The 25,144-nt window shown below is 38.4% G+C and overlaps 1 protein-coding gene across 2 annotated transcripts in view; it reads right to left on the reverse strand.

Moving 5' to 3' along the window:
• Positions 1–25,144, reverse strand: part of PLCB1 (phospholipase C beta 1) — a 377,774-nt gene that overhangs the window by 139,414 nt on the left and 213,216 nt on the right. For both annotated transcript variants that reach the window (XM_085218976.1, XM_085218977.1), the window contains exons 4-7: positions 16,893–17,033; positions 10,365–10,444; positions 5,314–5,367; positions 4,663–4,738 (exon numbers count right to left, since the gene is read on the reverse strand). In XM_085218976.1, the coding sequence (XP_085075102.1) occupies positions 4,663–4,738; positions 5,314–5,367; positions 10,365–10,444; positions 16,893–17,033 (351 nt within the window). The remainder of the gene's footprint in view (positions 1–4,662; positions 4,739–5,313; positions 5,368–10,364; positions 10,445–16,892; positions 17,034–25,144) is intronic.

Genomic DNA, 25,144 nt, shown 5'->3' on the forward strand with positions numbered 1-25,144 from the left:
TTAGTTTTGCAGACTACACGAGCTTAAACCTAGCAAAGCTTGTAGGATCTTCTCCCTGACTCAGAGGCTCAGAGTAAACATCAGGACAGCCGCTGCCCCGGAGTTCGGAGTGAGGTACATATCAGCAGAGGCAGTGCAAAGAATCCTGGCAAACCCCAGTTTTGAGAATTACTTGTTTGTGCAAGCACAACCTGTAAGCAGCAGTTTCACCAGCACAGGATTCTAAATGAGGAGCAGGGAAAACAGGAGCTAGCAGCAATGTCCTCAGCACCTATATAGCATGTGCCACGGTCAGCTTTAACAGCTTACCCATATGCTGGCAACTGGGCCTTCACAAAGAGAAAAGCAGTTTTTCCTAGATTACATTGTAAAACCAAAGACTTTTCCTAGCATTATCATGAGAATGGTGGTTTTCTCCATTGCTAACTTTTTAGCTCGCAGAACCACTCACTCAAGATCAGTGAAAACCACTGTTTCCCTTCACTCAGCTGGAAAAGTTCAGGCAATAACTTGTTCCACTCACCTCACACATCCCTTGCTCAGAACCTACCTGCTGCAGGGTGAGATGTTTCAGAGTTCACTCATCCCAAATGACCCTGTATGTTTTGCCATGGGATCAGCTTGCTGAGCTGGATAACTCCCCAGTGGCATAAATGCTAAATCCACTGCAGTGGTGGATGAAGAAGTGTGAAAGTCTCCTTCTCTGGAGATATTCAAGTCTCGCCTGGACGCCTACCTGTGCGACCTGGTGTAAGGAACCTGCTTTGGCAGGGGGGTTGGTCTCAATGATCTCTAGAGGTCCCTTCCAACCCCTACAATTCTGTGATTCTGTGATTCTGTGAAACTTGAAGCTGGAGGATGGCAAGAGTTGCTTTTGGAGATGACTCCTGGTGGCACAACTTTACCTGTGAAATTCATCTGCTGCACTCTGATCAGTTCTATTGTACTTTTGGGTGAGAGGACTACCAACACTTGTTTTCCTAAAGGCTGGAATACATAGAGCTTGCACATTTTCAAGATGACATCCCAATATCCACAACAGCTACAATCACTGTTCAACAGGCTATTGGTCCCAAGCCCATGCTTCTCCTAAGGGTATTTTTGATGTTAATATTGTGACCATCAAAGAATTAGTCTCCCACTGACTTAACATATTTTTTCCCTTTCAAAGGATTTGGAAGTACTCAACACTGAAAAAAAAATGTGGGTCTTTTCTTATAATCTGAGACCTAGGCTTTTATTTCTCATTTAGCTTTAGTTAAGAAAATATACCTCAGAAGTCACCAGCCATAAATATGGACTCTTCTAGATTATTTCCTACCAATAACATAGTGGGCTATAAAGATACAGAGGGGAGAGAAAAGCCTTGTTGTAAGCATTCACCACCCCAGGCACAACTTTGGACAACTCTGCTTGGGTTCCAAAATTCTGCCTGCCAAAAGCGATTCACATACATTGCCCCATTCGTCATTCTGGTCTGAGCCATTCACATCTCACTGGAACCACCCACGCACCTTATGTGCTAATCTCTTTTTTGAGACTGAATCACAAACTTTCTGTTACATATTAGAGCATCTCTCAATTCTGGCTTTGCAAAATACTGGTATGCAATTTTATTTTGTGATTAAGACTCTCTACTAATTTCAAGCACTGCTGATTTACGATTTGCCTGGTAACCCTTCTGTTTTCATAACATCTATATCCTTTTTGTTTTATATTTGGCAGCACAACAGCTAATTCAGATTATTTGCACAGATAGGATTCAACAGTTGCTTGTTTTATTTTGTGTAAACAGTCAAGTTTGCTGGTGCTTCACTGTGAACCTCTACATTAACTGCAGTGCAGAAACTAGCCTTCACAACCAAAGAGGCAACTAAAATAAAGTTCTTCAAAAGCTATAAGGCACCTTTGACTAAAAAAAAATATCGATCCAAAACAACAAAAAACCACCAGTTCCACCCCCATCAAAAGGAAAAACGAAACCAAAAAACCTAGCCAAGATTTTTAAAACTACAGTGGAATCTGATGCCAACCTAAAAAATCTCACTGGCATTTTTAAAAACTTTCTTATTTTTCTTCCATTTTTATTTAACAATCCTCTGTTTTCAGATCTGCCCAATAACAAATACTTTGGAAATCAGATCATGCAGGGCTTGGTCCAGCAAGACTCTACATATAACAAGTCAAACCCAGAACTAAAAATACTCGTAGTTTGAAAATATTCTTTACTTGAAGTCCTTAAGTTATCCCATTGCCTCAAGTCCAACTTTTCTCAGTGCTGTGGAGAACCAGCCCCTGTCAGAAGGTCCCTATATATGAAATACAGAGTTCATTTTAGGATCTTTGGGGGAGTTTGTCTGGTGCTTTTCACCTACAAGGTGATCTTCCAAGCAATGAGAATTCTTCCTCCTCTCCCACACAATATATTGCCTACACATAGTCCCACAAGGTCTCCTGGCAAGACTGTACTCAGAGACTTTGCTAGAGAGGAGCCAGCATGTGCTGAAGTTTGTGACACTTCATTAGCAGCATAGCATAGGCTGTTTTATGCTAAGGTCATCACATGAGATACATGAGGGACTGTCCCAGCCCTAAAGCTATGAATCAGGAAGATGCAAGACTACTGGGTGATGATTTGGCATCTTCTTATTAATGATTACGAATTTGAATTTTATTTCGTGTTTTAGCATTATCCACATGTTCTGAGAAGTGCAGCAAGATATAACATGGGGTTAACAACTCCTACATCTTTCTAAGGAACGAGAGGTATGTTTTTGTAGGAAAACTGAAGAGAAAGTCTTTAGACGGTTCTTCACCAAGTACAGATACAAAAAAAAAAAAAAAAAAAAAAAACCAAAATACAAAACAAACTAACAACAACAAAAAAAACCCACAAAAACAGACAGAACAAAAATCATAAGTGTTTAATCTTCTTGAGACATTTTCTTGAATACTCTGAAAAATCTGGTGCATTTTCATTGAGAAGGAATCTCTTATATTCACTTCTTGTTTGCTGCTTGCAGTTCCATGTTTTCAAGACTTTACAGGAACAACAATTGTCCCACAGTTAGCGGGGCAGAAAAGCTGTAAGATGAAGCTAAGAAATGTATTTGATCAAATAAACAGGAAGAGGAAAAGAAGGAACAAGAAAAGAGCTGTAGATGAAGAATTGGTTTTCTTCTACTTCTTTACCTCTATGAGATTCAGAGATTCCTTCTTTTTGATAGCTTAGCTACTAAGACATTTTTTTTCCAAGGTGATCAACACAGTTTTCTTTGTTGCATGAAGCGTGTATCTCTTTTGTCCCACACAAAGAAAGGATCTACCTTACACTATGAATACATTTTCATGATGGTATCCCAGCAACAAGTATCCAGCAATCTCTATGTAAAATTGACTCTGCTTAAATAAACAGCAGAAAAAGACTGCAGTTTTTTCAAGGACTCCAGAGATGTTTAGATTTTTTTTGCAGTGAGAAATAAGAAATTATTTTTCATCTTTCCTGGCATCAAATACATAGAAGCAATAAAACAACTGATTTTGAAAGCAGCGCTTCACTCATTTCTTGCATAACTTACAAAAAAAATTGTTTGCTAACAGTTAAATGAAAATCTGCTTTGAAAATACATCTTTTCATGTTTCTAACCTCAGAACATTTTCAACTAGACAAACATCTATTTTGTACTGTAATATTTAAAGCACTTTCCTTTAGCTAATGTTGCTGTAATCCCTTACATAAATACTCTGAAATCTATGAAGGAAGGTCTCAGTGGCAAGTGCTATCTGAGGTTTGGCCTGTGAAGATTTTGCACAACTGCACTTCTGGAGCAGCAGGAATTATCTCTATTATGACACCATTGGGGAAACAAAGGTTGAATGAACACCATGGCACAGCGCTTTCTACAAGAGGAAGAAATTAGGAGATGAAGGCACTCCTCTGCTACACACTGGTTCTGTCCCACGTCCTACACTTAGTAAGTAGGAATTATCCTGCAAGAAGCTTGTTGAACGAGACTCTTCACCTGGGAGGAAAGGCTAAGGACGTCATTAACTAGAATTAACTAGAATGTAGCATTAACTAGAATCACTCACTTGATTTCACTCTGTTTGAAGAAGCCTTCTTAAGGGTGAAGTACCAACCTGCAAATGCTCCTGGCTGAGCAGCATACAATGAGACATCCCCACAGCATTAACAGCTTTGACACTATATCAGTTCAACATTTATTCCATACACTTTTTATTTAAATAGATGAGTTTAAATTGTCTTTTTTGTGAGAAGGAAACAGATTACATCATTATCTTCATGGCAAGCCAAACAGTGCTCTCAAATTGCACCTGGAAAACTGTGTACTGGTTACTGATGCTTAAAACATTTTCATAGGATTACTCCACAGCAGAGTATACAACCTTCTGGCTTATCTTACAATCTATTTGCACTTCTTCCAGGCACTCTTGGTCCATATTTCAAATCAGAGATATTCCAATATTCAAATGGATAACAGTAAACTCTGTGGGAAAAACAGTTCCACTGCTGAGGACCCATACAGGAGCTAATCCAGTGAAGCACGATCAGCCTTGGCCAAATTGTACTCAACAGAGAGTAAACACCACTGAATACAAATGCAACACCTTGTCAGGTTAGGAATAAATTCAGATGCTTACCCTGGAAGATGGAAGATTACAGGCTTCTAATGCTGTCTCTACACGTTTTCTGTCAGCAGAAAACAAGCGGTATATGCTGCAAAATGAAAACAAACCAGAGGGAATTAATTGGCTTTAAGACATGCCTTGATGGCCCACGTGGCTTAAAGGCTGGATATTGCTTCCCAGTTTATCATGTCTTTAGCCATTTACTTCCATTAGCAGTCTGCTTAGTAACACAAGTGAGATTAATGGTGCTCGCCATGAGTTTAATTCTACCCCACACAAGCCCCTATTACAGAAGATAGTTACTTGAGAAAGTCACCACAACTCTCTTCAAAACACTGCCTCAGTGATACACAATTTGAATATATTTAATCCTCACAATGTGTCTATGAGCTAAATAAATGATGTTAGGCTTTTTAAAAAATTAGTCACAAGTGGAACAAGAGCAGAGAAGCTTAACATCTCACTGAAAAACACAAGGGCAATCTATTGTCAAAATATAGTTGAACAGAATCATCCTGAGGATCACTGGCCACTCTTTCCTTGGAGTATGTCAAAACATATATTATAGACAGATTATTCTAAAGAGAAGGATCACATGTTCATGTTTATTCATACTCAAAGATTAAATAAGACTATATGGTAAGAAAGGACAGCAACACTTACTTCTTCAGAGGAATGCGTCCTTCTGGAGTCACCTGTAGTTTAAGTTTTGTGTATCTGCAGGGATAAAAGCGTGCTGTTTTATTATTACCATTTTATTCTTACTTTTTAAAGTATCTCTGCACCAATGTTACAGCTCAACACTTTTGCTGTGATTATGTGTTAAGTTCCAATCAAGTCTTTTGCCAACGTGAAAATCTTCTGAGATACCAATGATAAGTGAATATCTTTTTCATGAACAATAATGCACCTATAGTGCCAAGTAACATCAGTCTTGCAACAGGGCATTGCAAATACCATTAATGCACATAGTTATCATCCCCCCAAACTCCTTCTCACCCAAGCTGTCAGCCACTCACCATCCTTTTGCTGAAGGAGGTTTCTTCCTTTTAGCTAGGCCCAGTGCAGACATATATGCTGTTTCAGCTTCAGCATCTTCAAATCCACAACTGACAGATTACACTACTACGAAATTCTCACTGGGCTGAATGGCAGTTTCAATTTTGCATTTTGTCTTGCTACTGTTCCAAAATACTAATTCTACCTTTGATTATCTTCAATAAAAACATTCTTCCCTGGTGCTGAATACAGGCATGCAGTATGCACATATAAACCATACAAAGATGCTCAGTTTGAAGTAATGCATAAGCACATATCAAGGACACACTATCTCCCTTTAGCTGAGTAATATCATAGAATGACATGGCTCGGAAGAGCCATTAAAGATCATCAAGCTCCAACTCCCCTACCATGGGCAGGGTTGTCAGCAATCAGATCAGGCTGCCCGGGGCCCCATCTAACCTGGTCTTGAATGCCTCCAGAGATGGGACATCCACAATCTCTCTGGGCAATCCGTTCCAGGGCCTTAGCAGCCTATGAGTAAAAAATTTCCTCCTTGCTTCTAATCTAAATCTCTGCCCTTTTATTTTAAAATCTTGTCCTGTTCACTATCAGATCACACAAAAAGCGAGTCCCTCTTCTGATTATAAGCTCCTTTTAAGTAGTGGAAAGCTGCAGTGAGGTCTCCCAGGAACGTTCCGTCTCCAGGCAAAACAAGCCCAACTCCCTCCCTTCATAAGAGAGGTACCCCAGCCCTCTGAGCATCTTCCTGGTCTTTTTTTGGACCCGCTGCAACAGCTCTGCATTTTCTTGTGCTGGGGGCCCCATGCCAAGACAGTACTCCAGATGGGGTGTCACAAGAGCAGAATAAAGGGATACAATCTCCTCCCTCACCGTGCTGCCAGCCCTCTGTTGATACAGCCCAGGATACTGTTGGCCTTCCGGGCTACAAACACACACGTCTGGTTCATGTCCAGGTTTTCCTCCATCAGAACCCTCCAAGTCCTTCTCCAAAGGGTGCCTTCAATGAGTTCTTCTCCCATTCAGTACACATATTTTCTGTATTTTGATTGCCCCAAACAAGGTGCAGCACATTGCACTTGGCCTTGTTGAATCTCATTCTGTTCATGTGCGCCCATTTTTCAAGCTTGTCCAGGTCCCTGTGAACAGCATCCCTTCCACTGTAGCAACTGCACCTTTCAGCCTGGTGTAATCAGCAAACTTGTTGAGGGTACACTCAATTGCACTGTCTATCTCACTGATCAAGATGTTGAAGAGCAGCAGTCCCAAGACCAGCCCCTGGTCTTGCCAGTGGCCTCCACCTGGACACAGAGCTGAGACACAGAGGTAAATGTTTATCCACCTGCCTGCCTGTCTCATGATCTCTCTGGCATGGCATGCAGGCTGCAAAACTTGACTGGAATGGTGGCTGAAATTGCCCCTGGATGTTGCACACAACTACATCTACCTCCCTAAACCCTCCTATTACACAGCTCTGAAGTTTTCTCTCTTTGACCCTTAACATTGCCACTCCTCAGCTGGGAAGAAGCCAAATTGCTGGTAAATGAAATGTCTGCACCAGCAAGAGTGTAGTGTATATTTAGCAGTCCTGGACAAGCCCATAATATTTCCAGTCTGCGGCAAAATAAAAATTACATGCTGAAACCATATACAGGCTGGCAATTATACAGCTTTTGAATTGAGTATTTAAAAGCATCTCTGTGATTTCTCTCATGCTGATTGAGACAGCGGGATAAGGAGGTATTTTCCTTTGTTCACATCTTTTAAGTAACTGATTCAGTGCCTACTGAAACAGTAGTCAGAGCTAGTAGCCATGAGTAGCTATGGGAAGCAGTTGGGCCTACAGCAATCATCTGATGTTCCTCCTAGCACGCAAGGACCACTGGTAACCAGCACAATGCTTGCCTGCAGCAGCCTACTTTTTGAGTGCTTCATCTTTTTTTTTTTTTTTTTTTTGAGTGCTTCATCTCTTCCACTTGAATCTAACTTAAACTATAAATAAGTTTCTCTGTAATGTGATCTGTTGAGAAATGTGGCAATGTTGAAGTATTTCACTTTTTTTTTTTTTAAATATATTTTTCACTTTACCCACTGGCCTACCAAAAGAAAAATAAATTGCAAGGTTCTAATAACTCTTCCTGTTCTTGCCAACTGAAAATGCCACTTGTAACCACTTCAAAGACATAATACGTGCTAATATCCCTAAGTAACATAGGAACATTTTCACAAATCCTTATGTTCTCCCATGCATCTCCTGAAAACTAAAATATCCTGTGCTACTGTGTCACCAAAGAAAAACACTACCCACCCCAGCCTTCCAGCACTGAGCTAGATTTAAAAAAGTCATAGTGGTTCATTAAAGGAGTTTTGTTGTCTTCTATTTTTTGAAGCTTTTGAACACATTCACATTGCAGTTAGTGTGACTCCAAGAGCGACAAACTTTGGACATAACACTGTCCCAAAGTTTCCACAACAAAGCCATCTCATGCTTACTACAGCACTGGGCAGTACTTCAGTACTAGTATACTGAAACAGTAATTTTTGTATCCCAACACAAAAATACACAGCAACATTACAAGAGAGGAACGTATACTTTATAACCAAAATGTCATGATTTATTAGCTATATCCTCCCAAATTAACCCTGTTTTTCTCATCTGACCAAAGCAGAGAAGCTGCTCAATCTGTTTAGTAACGCACTTCAAACACTAAAAGGGACTGAATGCCACAAAGAAAACATTCCTTTCTAAATCTGCTCTAATACAATTTGCTTTTCTATTTCATCAAAAGGGTACTGACAGGACTGCAATCAATTCTTTGCTCAAAACAGTAATTATAATGGGAAAATAGTTTTAATCTTCAAAGTCAAAGATTCCTTAAGTGACTCTGATTTGGCATCTGTGCAAAGAACCCTGGAAACCCAACAGTTCCCAAGTGATTTATTAATTAGTGGAAAAAAGACACAGGAATAACATGCTTGCTTGCTATTGAATTGACAAAATGTGTTCAGTGACTTTATCTTTAATTAATATTAAGCTTCAATAATCATAGAAAAATGGCTTCAAATAAGACTGGCTCTACTGTACCGTGTGACAACATACTCCTTTGAATGTCACAGGAAAGCACACACTAAGTACAGCCCCAGTCCTCCCCATCACACACCTGTCAGCCAAGTCTGTTGGCCATCTGGGCCTTTGAGTGATAAGGACATGGAAATCCAATATCAAATCAGCCCTGTAACTCATCTACAATCTATGGAGCTGAAAGAAGCAATGTCTGTTCTTTCTCTCACACAGAGCTGTGTTGATAAAGTGAAATCTAATTTAACCTCAGCAGCTCAGGAGCAAATACATGAGTCCAATACAAGCCCTGCGATGCTGACTGTTAATATGCACTTTCCTGACGGAGAGAGGTGATGGAGAGGGTGCCCAGCCCTTCCAAGGCCTGCAGACATCCAGAAAGACCTGAAGGAAAAAAACATTTTCCCTATTTTACACAAATTCATTTCTCCACTGATCCATGAAGGAACTTAGAAGACCTTCCAGAAGTTACCTCCATCTATTTAGGTTAGCACACTGTGTCAGCATGCAGAACCAGAAGGAAATGTTAAATGTTTCCATTCATTTGGGATTTGGTTTGCCTAGTATTTCATTGCTGTCGTGACAGAGCAATATCAGATACAAAACTAGAATTCCTTTAACATCCAACTTTCAAAGTTTGTTTCTTTGAGAACTATTGCTGACTTCCATCTACACCACCCAAACTGTGAGAAGGAAACGTGCACTCCTCACAAACAAGTAACTTAAAAGTATGTTCCTGGAAGTTAACCGGTCAGGAACCTTCTGACTAAAAACAGTGCATATAGTAAAACCAGGTATGCGCAATGTTACGTGGTCCACAAAACAGGTGGGTTAACTTACTTCTTGGACAGAGACAAGTCTTAGTAAACTAAGCCTCTACATGGTATTTTGCTGGAATGAGGTTCTGTCTACGAGCAAGAATTGGAAAACAGTGAGCTGCGTTTAACCAGTCAACTTGTAGTTCTTTAAGAACAAAAAAGGCCAGCAAATATCCTAAGTAATTGTCATCATTATTTGGTAGGCTTTTTTATGCTGTTCTCAATCCAATGACTTAAGTAAAGTCATCTCAGCACGTGCATTTATCATCCGTTTGAGTCTTGCTACTCTCAGATTTAGTTCTCTTTCCTTTCTGAGATGTGTTTTTACACTCCAAATGTGCTTTTGTACTTTGCTGAAAACAAATCTGAATCTGTGCACAGTGCCAACAAACCTCAGTGAGCAGATTTACAGCTTCTTTATAAAGCATGCTAAAATCAGAGAGATTAGAAAGATAAATAATCCAGAAGCAGAATATTATTCAATATTAAATAGAGATCTTCAGACCACAGCTGAAGTTGCTACTTTTGCATACAATGGGAAGATGGTATTTAATACTTTTTTTTTGCTCTTTTTTTTTTGCTGCTTTTTTTTTAGTAAGAAGAACTATACCAAGACTTTTTTAAAATGATATTTAGATAACAAGCTTTAAAAACAATGAGAACGGACAGCCTGTGTTTACAAAACTGACAACTCATCAAAGCAGAAACAATAGATGACAATGTGACTAACAAGAGAAAAGGAAAATGACGCAGATAAAAAAGCAACACCCACAGCATTAAATACTATGGCCACTTACGCTTTTTCCAGAAATGCGTCCCTTGACATGTTCTGTGCCAACAAATTTGTTGCCAAACTGAACACTTCATCTGACCATTCCTACAGAAATAAAAGTTGATTAAATGAGGCGTAGTTTAGATCTTTACTTTGCTTTTGCATATTTTTAAAAGTGACAGTTAGCAAGAATCGCCTAATGAAAGTCTGAACTTCATTTTTCCAGCCACAGTTTCCCTCCTTGTCTGTGGGATTCGAATTTCTGCAAACAATGAAGACTATTATATATATATATGTATATATTTAACGACATCTCATTCCACAGTATCGGAAAAAAGTCATATGGACAAATGTCCTATGTAAAGCACATTTAAGAGCTTGGGAGATGTAACACACACACTCCAGAAAAATACATTTTCTTGTGTGTTTGGGGGATCAAAAAAAGGAGACTCTATACAACCATCTTCTAAGGTGAGGCTGAAAGGCTTTACACCTGTCTGAAGCTAGACAAATTTGACAGCGCAGGGTACAGACCATAACATAACATGTCTCTTGCTGCAATGCCTCACCTTGTAAGTCCTCTATAAGGGCCTCTTCATCACTCCCTCTATAGACTTGAAACAATTCAGACAACAAATATCACACTTCATCTCTTATGGCAGATACTGAATTAAGAACTGTAATTACAGGCTCCGTCTGAGATCTGATCCACCAACATGAGAAACACATTTAAAAATAAACCAAAGATGTATACAGAAAAAAAATTCAATTCTGATATACTGGGAGAAAGGGTGCAACTCCAATTAGAAAAATTGCCTGCAAGCACAGTGCTTCTTCCAGATCTCCCTCACTTTTCCTTTCATCTTCTTCCTCATTCCTAAGTGTGTTTCTGAAGTCCTTCCCTGTGGTCCCAGTCCTTCCCAGGCTTCCAACAAGACTGATCCATGCATATTACTTTAAGTTCAGACTCTCTCAGCTTGTCCTGTTGCTCGTTTCCCTAATAGCTTTTCCTTAACAACTTCAGCACATTTTTTTCTCTTGCTAACTTAGTACTTATTTTCAAATTTGAAAAGCAGTTCTTTTTAATCACAAGTGCAGTTTTGGATTGCCTATGTTTCATTCCTTTAAAGAAAGGAACAAAATAAACAATGTCTTTTCAAACAATGGGATTTTTTTCCTGACTTGATGAAATTTTCTGAGTTTTCTTTGAAACTAAAATTGAGTTTTCTTTCACATCAGTGCAGATGCAGAACTCCCATGACCACACACCCTCCCAGATGCAGACTCTTCAGGAGTCTTCAACCTCCTCTTTTGTTGTTGTCATTCGTCTGTTTTTGAGGAAAAATATGAAAGAGGGGAACTTCATTCTGACAGAAATTACTGGTAATGAAGAGTACAATTGGCTTCAAATGAAACAAATGTTACTACATTACTTTGAAGCCTACCAGCTTGATTTACCTAAAAAGCCGCAAGCTTCCACATGATGAGGTGATCAATTCTAGGCAGTTCACAAAGTTAGTATTTTATATACACATATTTTTTATGGTGTTCAGATTTATTCTCTAAAGTTATAATCAGTCTCACGCAGTCATTTACAACAAGGATGAGATAGAGATACCCATAATCATACCTCTGTATAGGCTTTTGATATCCTCCTTAAACTACCAGAGCTATAAATCTGCAGTTTACAGATTCACACTTCAGCCACTGCACAGGAGGGATATTCCTGGCAGAGTAATACAGATATTCCTGCCTCCCTTCCAAAGAGCCACATTGTTCAGGAGTTAAACAATTGCTGCTGAGATATTTTTCCCCTCCACCTCTCATGACTACTTCCATTTTTATTTCACTTGTTTTTCCTTCTTAGGTCTAATTTAAAAAAACAACACAGGGGTGTGAGAAATAATAAGAGAAAAAGTCAGCTTCTTTAGCAGTGCGACTGCTCTTCTACGATTCCTGGAACAGAACATGTATTAAGTGCAGAGTCCTTTTTTCTTCTTGGCAACTCATTTTTCCAGGCTCAAAATAGGCTCATCTTGTAAACACTGCTTTGTTTGGACACTAATAATAGCAGTTAAAACTTCTCTTTGTGACACTAACAGTTACAAAGATTGATGGCAACACAAAATACTGTTGAGAAATCAAAAACAGATCTCTTAGCAGATCTTGATTGACTTTGTTTTGATCTCACTGACTCTGCTGGGCTTAAAACTATTTTCTAAAAAATAGATTGATGACTTTTCAGGAGTAACCCACACCCCAGCTCTTTCTTCTCTTTGTCTGAGAGCTTGTTCACAGGAATTTAAGGGGAACTCAGTTATTACATGCCTGTCACGAATGTTATTTATAAACACAGCCTTGCCATGTTCCTTTGCTTGCTTTTCTGGGCTCTTCTAGTGATCGCATTGCCCTTGCAAAACATTCTAAGGGCTACCGGCAGGCTGGGCCATTTCTAATTATACAGGTACCACATCTCAAGTAATACTTACTAATTGCTTCTCACATTTTTAGAGTGTTCATTTCAGGCACTGTAAAGCTGCAACTGAAAAACCAAGATCAGAAAACATGCCAAGGATCACGTCATCTTCCCAGGCATTGGTCTGAACCCTCAGCAGGAGGGGAAACAACAGCCCTGAGCAGAGACCCGAAGAAATAAGGGAGATGTTTTTGACTGACTTTGATGGGCTGCAGCAAGCTGTGAGCCAAGATGTGTCTCACTGCTTTCACCACCAAATGGTTCCGTTTCCTTGGTTTTGCTATACAGTGTAGAGTAAAGCCTGCCCCTCAAATCCATGCACGATGCTCCGTGCAGCTTCCTTTACCAGCAGCAGCGATTCCAGAAGGCAGCACTTGGTGAGAGCGCTCGGCGGGATAGAAGGCTGTTATGTGTTGAAAGAAAACAGCCTACTGCGGAAAGGTTATAACAGCTCTGATTCACCGCAGTAGCAGCAGACTCCTGTACAGTTGCAACACAAAAGGAAAATATAAATCTAGGTATTTTGAAATAGGGCTGCAGCAATGCCAACAAACTGTTTGCAGGCTGATCCCTTTCGGTACGGGAAGAAGCTTGCCTTCCAACACATTCAATTCCAAGCGAGTCACATCCGTCACAGTAAGAGCTTCATGAACCTGCTCTCCTTTTGGCTACATTCTGTTACACTAATTCATATTTATACAGATCCTGCAAACTTAACTAACAAATCATGTAACTGCTCTGTGCTTAGGTAGGTAGCGTGTAAGCAACAGTTCATTTTGAGATCTGTTGCTCAGTGAACTTATTTCTCTCGTCCATTACATATATCATGATACATTCTCTAAGACATTTATCTCAATGGGAGACATGAGATTTTTTTCATAAGAAATGACAGAACAGATTCTTCAAAACATTTCCTTCAAATCAGAACTGACTATGTGAGAGACAATGTCCTTGCATGCTTGTTTTTGGTGGAAAGGTAACAAAGAAAATTACTGAAATCCTGCACTTCCAATATCATTACAAATTTTATCTGAAAAATAAAAAAAAGATATGTATTTATCTCATTTTAACATTTTACTGTACCGAAAAAGCTCTTAAATATTAAAAGAAAAAAAAGCTGGAAAATAAAAAGATGTATATGCTGGGAAGCACGTTAACAAACAACCTGTGAACCATCTTTGATATTATTTTACGTACAGAAGAATTCACAGTTCTTATCAATGGAACTGATACAATGCTCATGAAACTAAAGAGAAATAAAATTCCTTGGGCTCTGAATAGGGATCTCTATGGCCAGGATGTGCTAGAGTTGTGTGAACAGATTTGATGTGAGAGTCAGGAAAGAGAGTAACAGGAAGGAGACAGGAAAAATGGGAAGTTCAGTTTTGAAATTACAGGATTTGGCAGGAGAATAAAATATCATAGAGGAGACACAGAGGTTCACAGGTTGGACTTTATCTTGGAAAAGAGACACAGAAAAAGAACATCTGCTCAGAAAAAGTCCAAGAGTAAAATTATTTCTTTATCCTGGCTTCTACAGTACTACTTGCTTGTAGATGCTCACAAGCCCTGTCCTGAGACAAGCATGGACATATCATGCTGAAAATAAGCAAGAATTGCAGCAGAGCTACTTCTGTTCATCATCCAGATGTGCCTTGCAGTGTGCTATTCAAATCATTACCTAAGGGATTTCAAGCTGCTTTCTCTGAGCAAACCAGCTGGTCAGCACCCTTAAGCTTATCATACTTTAAATATTAGTTGCCTTCTCCTGGAGGAATGCAAATGCAACAAAAACATTGTAATTTTTAGCTCTTGATTTAGCTCACTGAAAGCAACTTCAAAACGCCACAGTTCAGGTCTTCATAATTTTCCCACAACTTAAACAGTGGAGGTGATGGACAGTAAGCTTTCTGCAAAGGAAGGAAATCTCATAGCTGAATTATTTAAACTGCCTTGTTAAGATCTATACAGTTTACTTTGCCTCTCTCCTATAAGGGATGACTGACTGATAGATATCAGACAGCTTGAAAAGTTAGGTATCAGAAATACAGGGTTAAAAAGAAAAGTATTCATGCACTGAAAAAGGAAAGGTGGGGGAGTTATTCACTGGCACTTCCTTTCCCCAAATGTAGCAATTAGGGTCAAAATTTGCATGTGTGACATTGAAAACTTCTTGCATTTAAACATTTTCTTCTAAGCTCCCCAAAGAGATTCTTTTTGCTAAATGTATTTACTTATAATGACATCTGAGTCACTCCATGGCTCCTGAAGATGCTAAAGACCAAATTCTGTGGTCTAGTTTATATAAAGTAAGAAAACATGTTAAACAAGGAAGAATTCTTAGATGTCTTCAATAGCAACCAAACTCTGTTTTAATTGAAACGATCAGGATATTTAGTGAGATTTCAAAGTAAGTGAAGCTAATCTGCAATGCTTTGCGAAACCTACCTTCAGGCAACAATGCCTGACTGATAAAGTATGCATTTATTTGGCCTGCCACACTTACTAATAACAAGGAAACTCAGATTCTTTGTTAATAAGATCACAGAAGTTACTCAGGATTTAGGACAGCAAAGTTTCTCCAAAACATGATTTTGTCGACAGCATTTTAAGGCTCCATTTACAAACAGAAAATGGCTCTAAAATATCAATTTCTGACCTGTTTCACCAAGCAGATTATGGTTCTGTGATTGCTGGCTAGACAAGAAAGCAAGACAGGACATATGCTTCTGATTTAGGCGATTTTCCCTCTCCCTTGGTAAAGGCTAATAATTTTTGCTATTAAAGCTTTAACATACCTTTTAATTTACTGTCATATGCTTAGTTTTCCCCTTGATTTGTATCAATTGCCTTCACTTTGGCAGTGCTGACTTTCTTAACTATGCCTGTAGATTATAGCTACGTGTTCTCAAGTGTGAGAACACCACTTCCCACATAGCAGAGTGGGATCACCATGAACTCTGCTTTATGCTTTCATAGCAGAGAAACAGAGGGAATTGTGTTCCCACCAGATTTACCAATTGGCTAATGAAGAAAGCAGAAACAGAAAGTTGGCAACCAAAAGTTAATCCATTTAGGTTTAAAACTTTCACCCTGATCATTTTTCAACTGGCCTGACATCTTCTGGCACCTGTGTAACAACAGAGTAACTTCTCACCGTTGTTAAATAGCAGTCGGTTGTAGAGAAATTGTCTTTTCAGAGAATCGACTGGACTCTAGGATGAAAGCTGTATAAAAGTGTGTTCAGTGCATGGTTATTTGGAGGTTACTTAACATCTGAGTTTATCTACATGAACAGAAGTGGAAAGAGATGCTTTTGGATGCCATCTTGGGATAGATACATTCAAGAGCTTCCACTTCATTTAATACAATTAAGTCATACAGAAGGTGAAAGGAGGAAAAAAGTAAACACGTACAAGTAACAACTGTAACTTGTTTGACAAACACAACTGTGTTTGCTGTGGTCTGTCGAACAGAAATGAAAGTACTACCTACCTGCATGGAAAAATTACTTTGCTAAGGTACAGTTCTTTTCAAGAGATATTGGCAGGCAAAATGCTGGAGTAAAACTGAATTTTGAGCACCCACAGAAAATGTCACGAAAGCAAATTATATTAAGTGTCTGATTGCTGACACACTTGAGGATGCAAGGCAGACCTGTAGACTCACACTGCTCTGACATGGGTCAACCACAAAAAGTTGACAGATTGTCCCTACTTTTCACACACAGAACTAGCATAAGAGTGATAACTACAGAAAGACATCAATATGTCTTATACTCCTTATAGCAGAGTAATAATTTGCATATATGATTATTTTCACAGTTCTTACTTGGGCTTTAGATAGAGTAACAAGCAATGTTCTGAAGATGAGCACACATCTGCGACATAAAATTTGCTGAATATATTCCCAGAAAATTATGATCACACATTTCTTCTTTCATATGGAACAGCACAGCTCTATGGCAGAATTGAGGCTCATTTCAAAGCAATCTCCACTTTTATCTCATTTATCTATATCTCAAAGCAATACTTTAAAAAACACTAATTTCATACGACACAGATAAAAGCATATTACCTTTGCTATATCCTCTTGAAATGCCACCAAGTTCAAGTACGATATATTGACCAGGTCTGGTCCATAGACAACAGTTATCATTCGATTTTCCAGTCGACTTCCAACATTCCCAGCATCCAACAGTTCACGCAGCTTTGGATCCTGCAAGTAACCATATCACAAAATACTCAAGTTCTTCTGCAAATACTTCAGTTTTGAAAATTTGTCTTACTTCAAATACTTTAAATGACATCATACTACATTATGGTCTATTAATTCTTTATTAAAAATCGTAATGCTATTAACACATAGTATTACAAAATCATTACTGTAAACCTTTCAAAGCTTCTGAGGTCTGTATTAGCACAGTACAGATGAGAAACTGTCCAGTTAATAGCTGCAGCCTCGTATTGTCAGTTATTTTGGCTCTTAAGCAGATGTGAACTATTTTGCTTGCTGAATTTACACCATCTGTTCAAAGGGTACTGGCCTGAGCAGAAGGATTCACTCTGATTTTACTAGATTATAGATAAAGCTCAAGAAAGGAGAACTTAGCTTTTGATAGCAAATTAAAAAGACTGACTGGAATTGACTACCTTAACTATAAAAAATGAATAATATGAGCTTGGTGATGCTCTCCTTCTTCAAGTCCAAAAGGCTATGCATTATTTATATTATGACATCTATCTCACTACATAACATTTACACCAAGGAAAGATATATATTCACTATTTTACAAGCTAAGAATAGCCTGAACTTCAACTTCACTGGTAGCTTAAGCATGTGAGAAACAACTTCAGGTTATTTTGTAGTTTACAGATTTTATCAGATTAGGCTGTAGCATTTCCAAGAAATGCACTCACAAAACATGAAAACTGCCTGGTGCTTGACGACCTCAAGATAAAGTCTATAAAAGCAAAAGTAGATGAAAAACAGCCTTGCATGACTGAATTCAACCCTTTAATAGGGTCACTGTAATTTGAAAGCTCAGGTTTCCTATCAAGCAAGATTTTTCAGTCTGGCATAAATATTTTAAATGGCCAGCAAATTAGATCATCACAGAATTTCACTCAATTTCTTCACTGATCCAGAAACAGATTCTGTGTAGAGATTTCAAAACTTCACAAATCCATAATGCAGGTTGCAATTCATTCTCTCATGAACATTTTCCTACCACTGTCTGCATATACATTAGTCATTTACAGTACTTCTTCATATTCAATAACTTCTGAAAAACAATCAAAACTTCAACTAATACAAATTACATTTTATATTTAGAAAAAAAGATATCAAGAGCCATTTCACATGGATCTCACAAGAAACTGTACATCCACGAGACCTCAGCTGAAAAGACAACAGAGTTATGCATACATTCACCAAGTATTTCACAGGGTTTGGGAGAACATTTTGAAGTATGGTATACTTTAACAGGAAAGAAGCTACAAGACTGTCTATCATAGAATGCTGAGCCTCATTAAATACTAGGTATAATGGCAAGTGTTGCAGGAAAACAGAATAATCTGATCTGAGAGTTTAAAGGAGGAATATGTCTATGCTCTGAGACAAAGAAGTTTTCATGAATAAACAAATTAATGATGTGTTTTTACATAACAGAAAGGCAGAAGAGGGATATAAAAGTAGTTGTTGTGTTCCAGTGATGTGGATTTGAAGAAAGAGAAAGAAATTGTGTTAATAAGGATCTAGGAGAAAAGCTAGAGAAATGCCCCTAAGATACTAAGTCAGTGATGGAGTACTATTAGATGGGTTACTTTCTATTTTATTTACAGGCTGGATGTTATAAAGCAGTGTTTAATTTCTTTGGGAGATGAGAGTTCATCTTCTTTTTAATTCCTATTTTTTCTAACCCAAAATGAAACTGATATTTGCTTCTACTAAACTGAAAAGAAAAATCATTCTTTATGATCTCAGATAGGACTGTCTGTTTTTATTCTCTTTCACATACTTGTCATTTCTTCCTTTCTCTGGCTGAAGCTATCACTCACAGTATCACTGCTGGTGATGAACTGCAATCACATCAACAAATAAGAAACAAGGTAACCTTTTCCCGTCATATTTATAGTCAAATATAAGATGGATCTCTGATGGATCATCCTATAGTTTGTCTAAAACACACATTAGTCATGCATCACAGAACAACATGGAACCATATTTGAAATTGGATGATTTATTTTTCAAAGCAAAATCATCCCCCCACCCGAAAAAAAAGATAATTTGGAGCTGGCTCAGTAAGGGCTTTAGAAGTGCACAGCAAGTAGCCAACCAGGCAGTATCAGTATGAAGCTGGTCTTCCAAATTACAAAACTTTTCTCCAGGTTTTAAAGGCAAGAGATAAGACAGATCATTCTCTTTGGGTTGGCTTGTTAGGATGGATATTTTTCTATTCTGTTTATGACTTCTCTAACAAAATTTGAAACACACAATCCCTTCTAGCAACACATTATCTGGCTGCCATGTAGCACCTATTAATAAAGGGCATCCACTGTGTATCTTGAGGCACTTCAGCATAATCTGCAATGTGCTCCCCTGCACAGACTTAAAATAGATTATTACCAATCTATAGCTATGGGTTCAGTGAAAGGAGATAATCTTGACACTAACAGAATTCAGGTCCTTTCTCACCACTGCCATGGGTGTATTTGCCACGACAAAGGAGCTCTGCTCCTTTATTACCACACATAGCTCACATAGCTGCAAATGCTGCTGAGCAGATCAGCAAAATATCCTTTGCCAACATCTTGAAGACTATTAAAGCTCTACAAACCAAAGATTGTTTAAAATGTCAGCAGGTTTTCCTGTGGAGATGAAGATCCTGTGCTGATAGGAAAGCATATGGGGGGGGGGGGGAAACAAACCACCAAACAAAAAAACAACCCAAGTAGTATGACCAAATTCAGCTTCTTTTATGTAAATTGGATTATTCTGATAATTCCATTTTGAGGAATGAGACTGAAAGTCTGCTGCTGTTTGCAGCTGCATTTAATATACTGGCTCATGAGCAGGCGGACTGGCTTTGAGAGTAAGCTCTTTGCTAGACTGGGGCCTCATTATGAACATATCAATCTGTTTGGGAGACATTCAGAAGAGTGATTTCTATTAAATAATGACTGTAGTCATTTTTTAAACATCTAAGTTACAGAAGCTCTGTCATTTTAGGGAACATGTCCATACGATGCTCAATAAGCAGCAGGCTATTGATGAACCCCATTTAAGTCACATCACTTCCTTTTGCAACACAATGATTTGACGATTTCTGACAAAGAAACATCTTACACCTCTTTTAATGAAGAGGTTTGGGTGTTAGCTTGCATCTTCTCTCCCACTGAGATCTAGCAGGAACTCCAGCTCAAGGAGCAGAGCTGCCTGAAGACTGGCTCTGAAGCCACACCAGGAAAGCCAGTGTTTATGCCATGACCTCTCTGCAGTTAAAGGGTTGACAGATTCCCAGGGGAAGATGGGAAGTGTAAGCAGGCGAGTACAGAGGAGGTGACAACGATGGCACAAACAGTATTAGAATCCACTAAAGATCAGATGGCCTACCTCAAAATGACGCAAGAATGGGTAGAGGACTCTCAGCTCCTTAGGGGAAAAAAAAAAAACAAAACCCTCTCTACTTGTTTCTGCAGTCTTCACAAAACTATCTAGGGAAAATATACCATAAATCAATCCAAAACAAAAATAGAAAGTAGAAGACAAAGAAAGCAGGAACATGAAAAAAGGAATTATAGACTTTCTACCACATTCACGAGCAACCACTGAATAAAGATGATTTGTTAAAAATCAGGATCTTGTGTACAGACAGATAAAAACAGTTTTCAATCAGACTTCCAAACTTTCTCCCGCTGCATTTTCTTCCACTGGAAATCATAAAAATAATGTAAACCTAAGGAGTTCAATGACAACGACACTTTAACTGCAATCTCTGCAAAGACTGTGTTCAGCTGTGGCTGGAGTTATGAGAACGTAGCTCAGTGCTGAAATTCCAATTACTGCACGCTCTCCTCTGCACATACAGCAAGTGCTGCACATCTTTTAATACGATCGCCATCTCTTTCAACTTGTTTCTGAAAGCTTGCTACACACCATCTGTCTGACAGGATGTGCTCCTTTTTTAAAAACACACTGCCATACATACATGCAAAACGATGCCGTGAGATTTTACAGATTAGCCCTTATAACCAATTAACGACACATTTCACAACATTTCATTTGATGCAGAGAATCACGACACAAGCAGCAGCCTGGGAGCTCTACTGCTGCTGCGGGTCACCTCATGCTGCATGAAGTATTTGGATATCAAATAAATAAGGAGGCACAATCACTTCTCACGGAAAGTGACTGTGACCCAGCTTCCTCCCAACAACCTGTGTCTGCTATCCAACTCTCCCTTAGCCTCTCCAAGCCAAAAGCATTCAGGATTCACTTTGTGCAGCTCTCAAGCACTGACTTGAACCCATCCAAGCACTCACCTTGGATGCAGTGCAACCTCTCGTGTTCCTAATGCTTCACTGAGCAATGGCAGTGTTCCTGGGAGCAGCTGCCTGTCTTCAGGAGGACGTTAAGCATGAGCAGACCCTAAAGACTTCCCTCAGGGCCTAGCAGTTATGGATGACATGATGGCCAACTGGAAGAGTATCAGAAGACTCAGCCAGAACTTTTAGGTTCCTGAAAGTGATGCAACTCAACTGCTGCAAGATAATCTTTTTTGGTGTTTGAAGACATTGATTTAAAATGCAAATAATCTAAATGAATGATTATAGAAAATACCACATCCTGAGTTGTACAGCAGTAACAATAGTGTATACAGTCCTATTTCTCACTTTCAAATGCTGTCCTGATACTACATTTTGTGTGGCAGGCATAGACCAGGACTCCTTTGTCTAGACTGCATATAGATGAAATTACACAAGCGTGCATTGTGTACAACAGTCCTGTGCATGTAACATGTCATATCTTCCCTACTCCTAAACAGCTGCCAATCAAAACAATTTTCTTCTCCATCTCATGCAGTAAAACATTACCTTTAAGATGTCAGCTAAATACGGGAGTCCTACTGAAGCAATAAGTACACAGGGGATCCCAAACCCTCCAAAAAACAGACGGCTAAAAAAAAACACCCACCAAACCCTATGTAGAAACTTTGTGTAAATCAGCTATTTCCAACATTTCTGTCATTCTGACTTATGATTTCCAAACGTTCTCTGTTTCTGGCACTAAAAATCTGGGAACATTCTTAGTTCAAAACACTGCATTTAATGAAGAGAAAATTTCAGTTACACAGAAGTAGCTAGAATTGCACATTTAGCTGTACATTTTAAATGTTTTACATGTTTTTTATTTCTATATTCCTTAGACTCTAAAGCTTTTAACAATCCCACATTGTTTTATTTGTCTCCTGATGACCTCAACACTTTAAAAGATTGAAATAAAACGTATAAAAGTAGAGTTCAGTTCCAATGTGTGGAATAAGATTTTCAAGTATTCATAACTGTTTCGGTTGGGTTTTTTTGTTTTTGTTTTTTTTTTTTTTTTTAATTTTTAATTTTTCTAGTGCTTTATGTATCTCAGGAAAGAGGAAGAGGAGAGAAAAAAAAGAAGCTTAATTCAACAGCTTCATATGCAAAGAGTTTTCCATGAATCATTCAATCATTATGCTTAAATTAAACAAAGAACCTTGTTAAAACAAGACTTTACATTGTAACTCTGGCCAAGAAAAAACTCCCACAGATTTTCTTGAAATAGAACAAAGTCTTATCTTCAAGAATGCCTTATCAGAAAGTGTTCATCAACAAAAATGTATATATATATATACATATATACAGCATGTACATTTTGAATATTTGACCCAGATTTCCAAATGCTAGATCTTAACACTTGAAGCACAAGCAGAGGCACAGTGAGTAAGAAATACTGAGCTTCTCCAGACCACTTATACTATGGACAATTCAGGACTTCAGCAGATTTACCAAGCACTGACTTGCTGGCCCACGAAGCACCTTCCCAGGCAGGAATTTCCCAGCTACCTCAGCCAGGAATGAAATACCCACCTGACAGCCTCCTCTCTCCCTACAGAGCACATGAGAGGCAGGTGGGAGTGGGTTACAGGAGACAATTTAGGGCCCCACACACAAACCCCATCCACACAAAGAGACCAAACGCCTTTGTTGCCTCTTAGGAAGCGGAGAGCTGCAGCAGTGTGACCCTCAGAAACCAAATGCTCTTGCTAACTGAATTAAATTTACCACTACCAACCCCCATTCAGATTTCAGAGCTAGTTCAGATACTGTTCCTGTCACACATCCCTTAGCAACACTATGGGTCTGAAAACTTCCAAGCAAGTGGATTGACAGACTCATCTTTCAAGGTAATACATTTCTTCTCTCTCCTTCCTTTGTTGAGACCAAAGTAAAAACTATCAATAGTTTATCTTTCATCAACTGACTAGACAGAACGTCTATATGTGGGAATCACACCTACAGAATTCCATGAAAGGATTTTGTCTGTCTTTCTTAATGACAATCATGTGAAATGAATATACTCCAATTAGTACATCAAAGATGCTCAAAACAGTGTTCTCCAAACTGCTTTCTGTACTATTACACAGAATTCACAGGACGTTTGATATATAAATATATTCATTTATGTGATTGACTCACTTTTATCAAATTCATGATCATTAATCCTGAAATGTTTAGTCCAGTAAAAATAAAATGTCTGCTATGTTTTTTCTGTTAACAAATATGTTTTCATACATCTTGCAAAAGTGTACCAGATCAATAAACAACCAAAATATCTGCAAACACTTCTTCTTTGAAACTGTTTCTCATTTCCAGGGCTCAAAAATGCGTTCCAGTTTGGCACAATATCTCCAAAGCTAGTTATGCACAGAAGTAAAGTCAATGTCTTGTTTTAAAATTGAAACCTTCATTTGGGACTATTATTGTTGTGTAAATTGTCTCAGTGTGTATGAAGCCAAAAGATGCTCCTTAAAAAAAGAATCTAAGCAAATCAAACTGGACTCAAGTTGACCATCTGCCCAGCTAATGACGTGGAATATTTCTAGAGTCTTGTCCAGCTCCTCCGATGCTCTCATGACAGGACCATGGACGATACCAACACTCATCCTGCAGACGTGCATGGTTCTGCTTTCTAATGTCCATTTTTTTCTCAGAGTTTTACTTTTGCCACCTTTAAACTGAGCACGATTTAAAGACCCTGCATTCTAATCAAACTCAAGGATTAATACAAGCTTCCTAACCTACCATGCGGTATTTTTCAGTCCTTTTTGATATAGTTGTGATTAACATGAAAATACTTTATGTCTCAGTGTATGTTAATTTAAATGACAACTTAGAAAAGGCAAAATATCTAGAAGAAATCTACTACCATGAACAATATTCATTTAGGTGCTTTCTAGCTCTTTGAAGTTTTAATCCCTTTCGATTAGCTGCAAGTGGTTTGTTATTTTAAAAACAACCTTTAGCACACACTCTTCCTTTCACTTTTTCCATTCTCAGAGTACTCTGAGATTTTCTCCAACATGATTTTAAAGAAAGAGATGAAGAGAAAGCTGAGAAAAGAAACATCTCTAATTTTCATGTTTCTTCTGTTAATTCATTTTCCTGAGTCTATATTTATATATATATGTAATTAATAATATATAAAAAATATATAGGACTATTGGAACTATAAAGTCTTAGAATCAAATGATTTGTACAGTGGCTCACATACCACATACAAGCAGGAACAGCTGGAAGAACAGCTGAATTTTCACATATCTATAAGTCTCCTAAGGTATCGTTCTTCCAGTTCTGAAACACTGCGGTTGAATGAGAGGAACTGCATGATTGCCTACTATGCTTTTATGAGTGCTCTATAATGGCTAGAGCTTTCATTTTAATGTATTTTTTCAGCTGGTGGAAGTATGCATATCCAGACGGTCTGTAGTGCTGAATACATCAACTATCTGGCAGGTATAAAAATAACAGAGGAAACACAGAAAGCTATAATTGAAAGTATCTGACTAACAAGCTGCTTATTATTGCACCATTTCAGTTACACAGATATAAAAGAATGAGACATCCTGCTTCGTCACATCAGCATTATTTCTTACCTGTTTGTAGGACGTATTTTTCTGTTGCCACTGGGAGAACTCCAGGTTATAATAATTGCTATAAGTTTTTTTTTATTATTATTATTACAAAGTCATATGGGATGCATATCAGTAAAGGTTTCAATTTACCTGATTTTAATTG

This window comes from Meleagris gallopavo, chromosome 2 (assembly GCF_905368555.1).
Source record: "Meleagris gallopavo chromosome 2, MGAL_WU_HG_1.1, whole genome shotgun sequence".
NCBI classification, from domain to species: domain Eukaryota; kingdom Metazoa; phylum Chordata; class Aves; order Galliformes; family Phasianidae; genus Meleagris; species Meleagris gallopavo.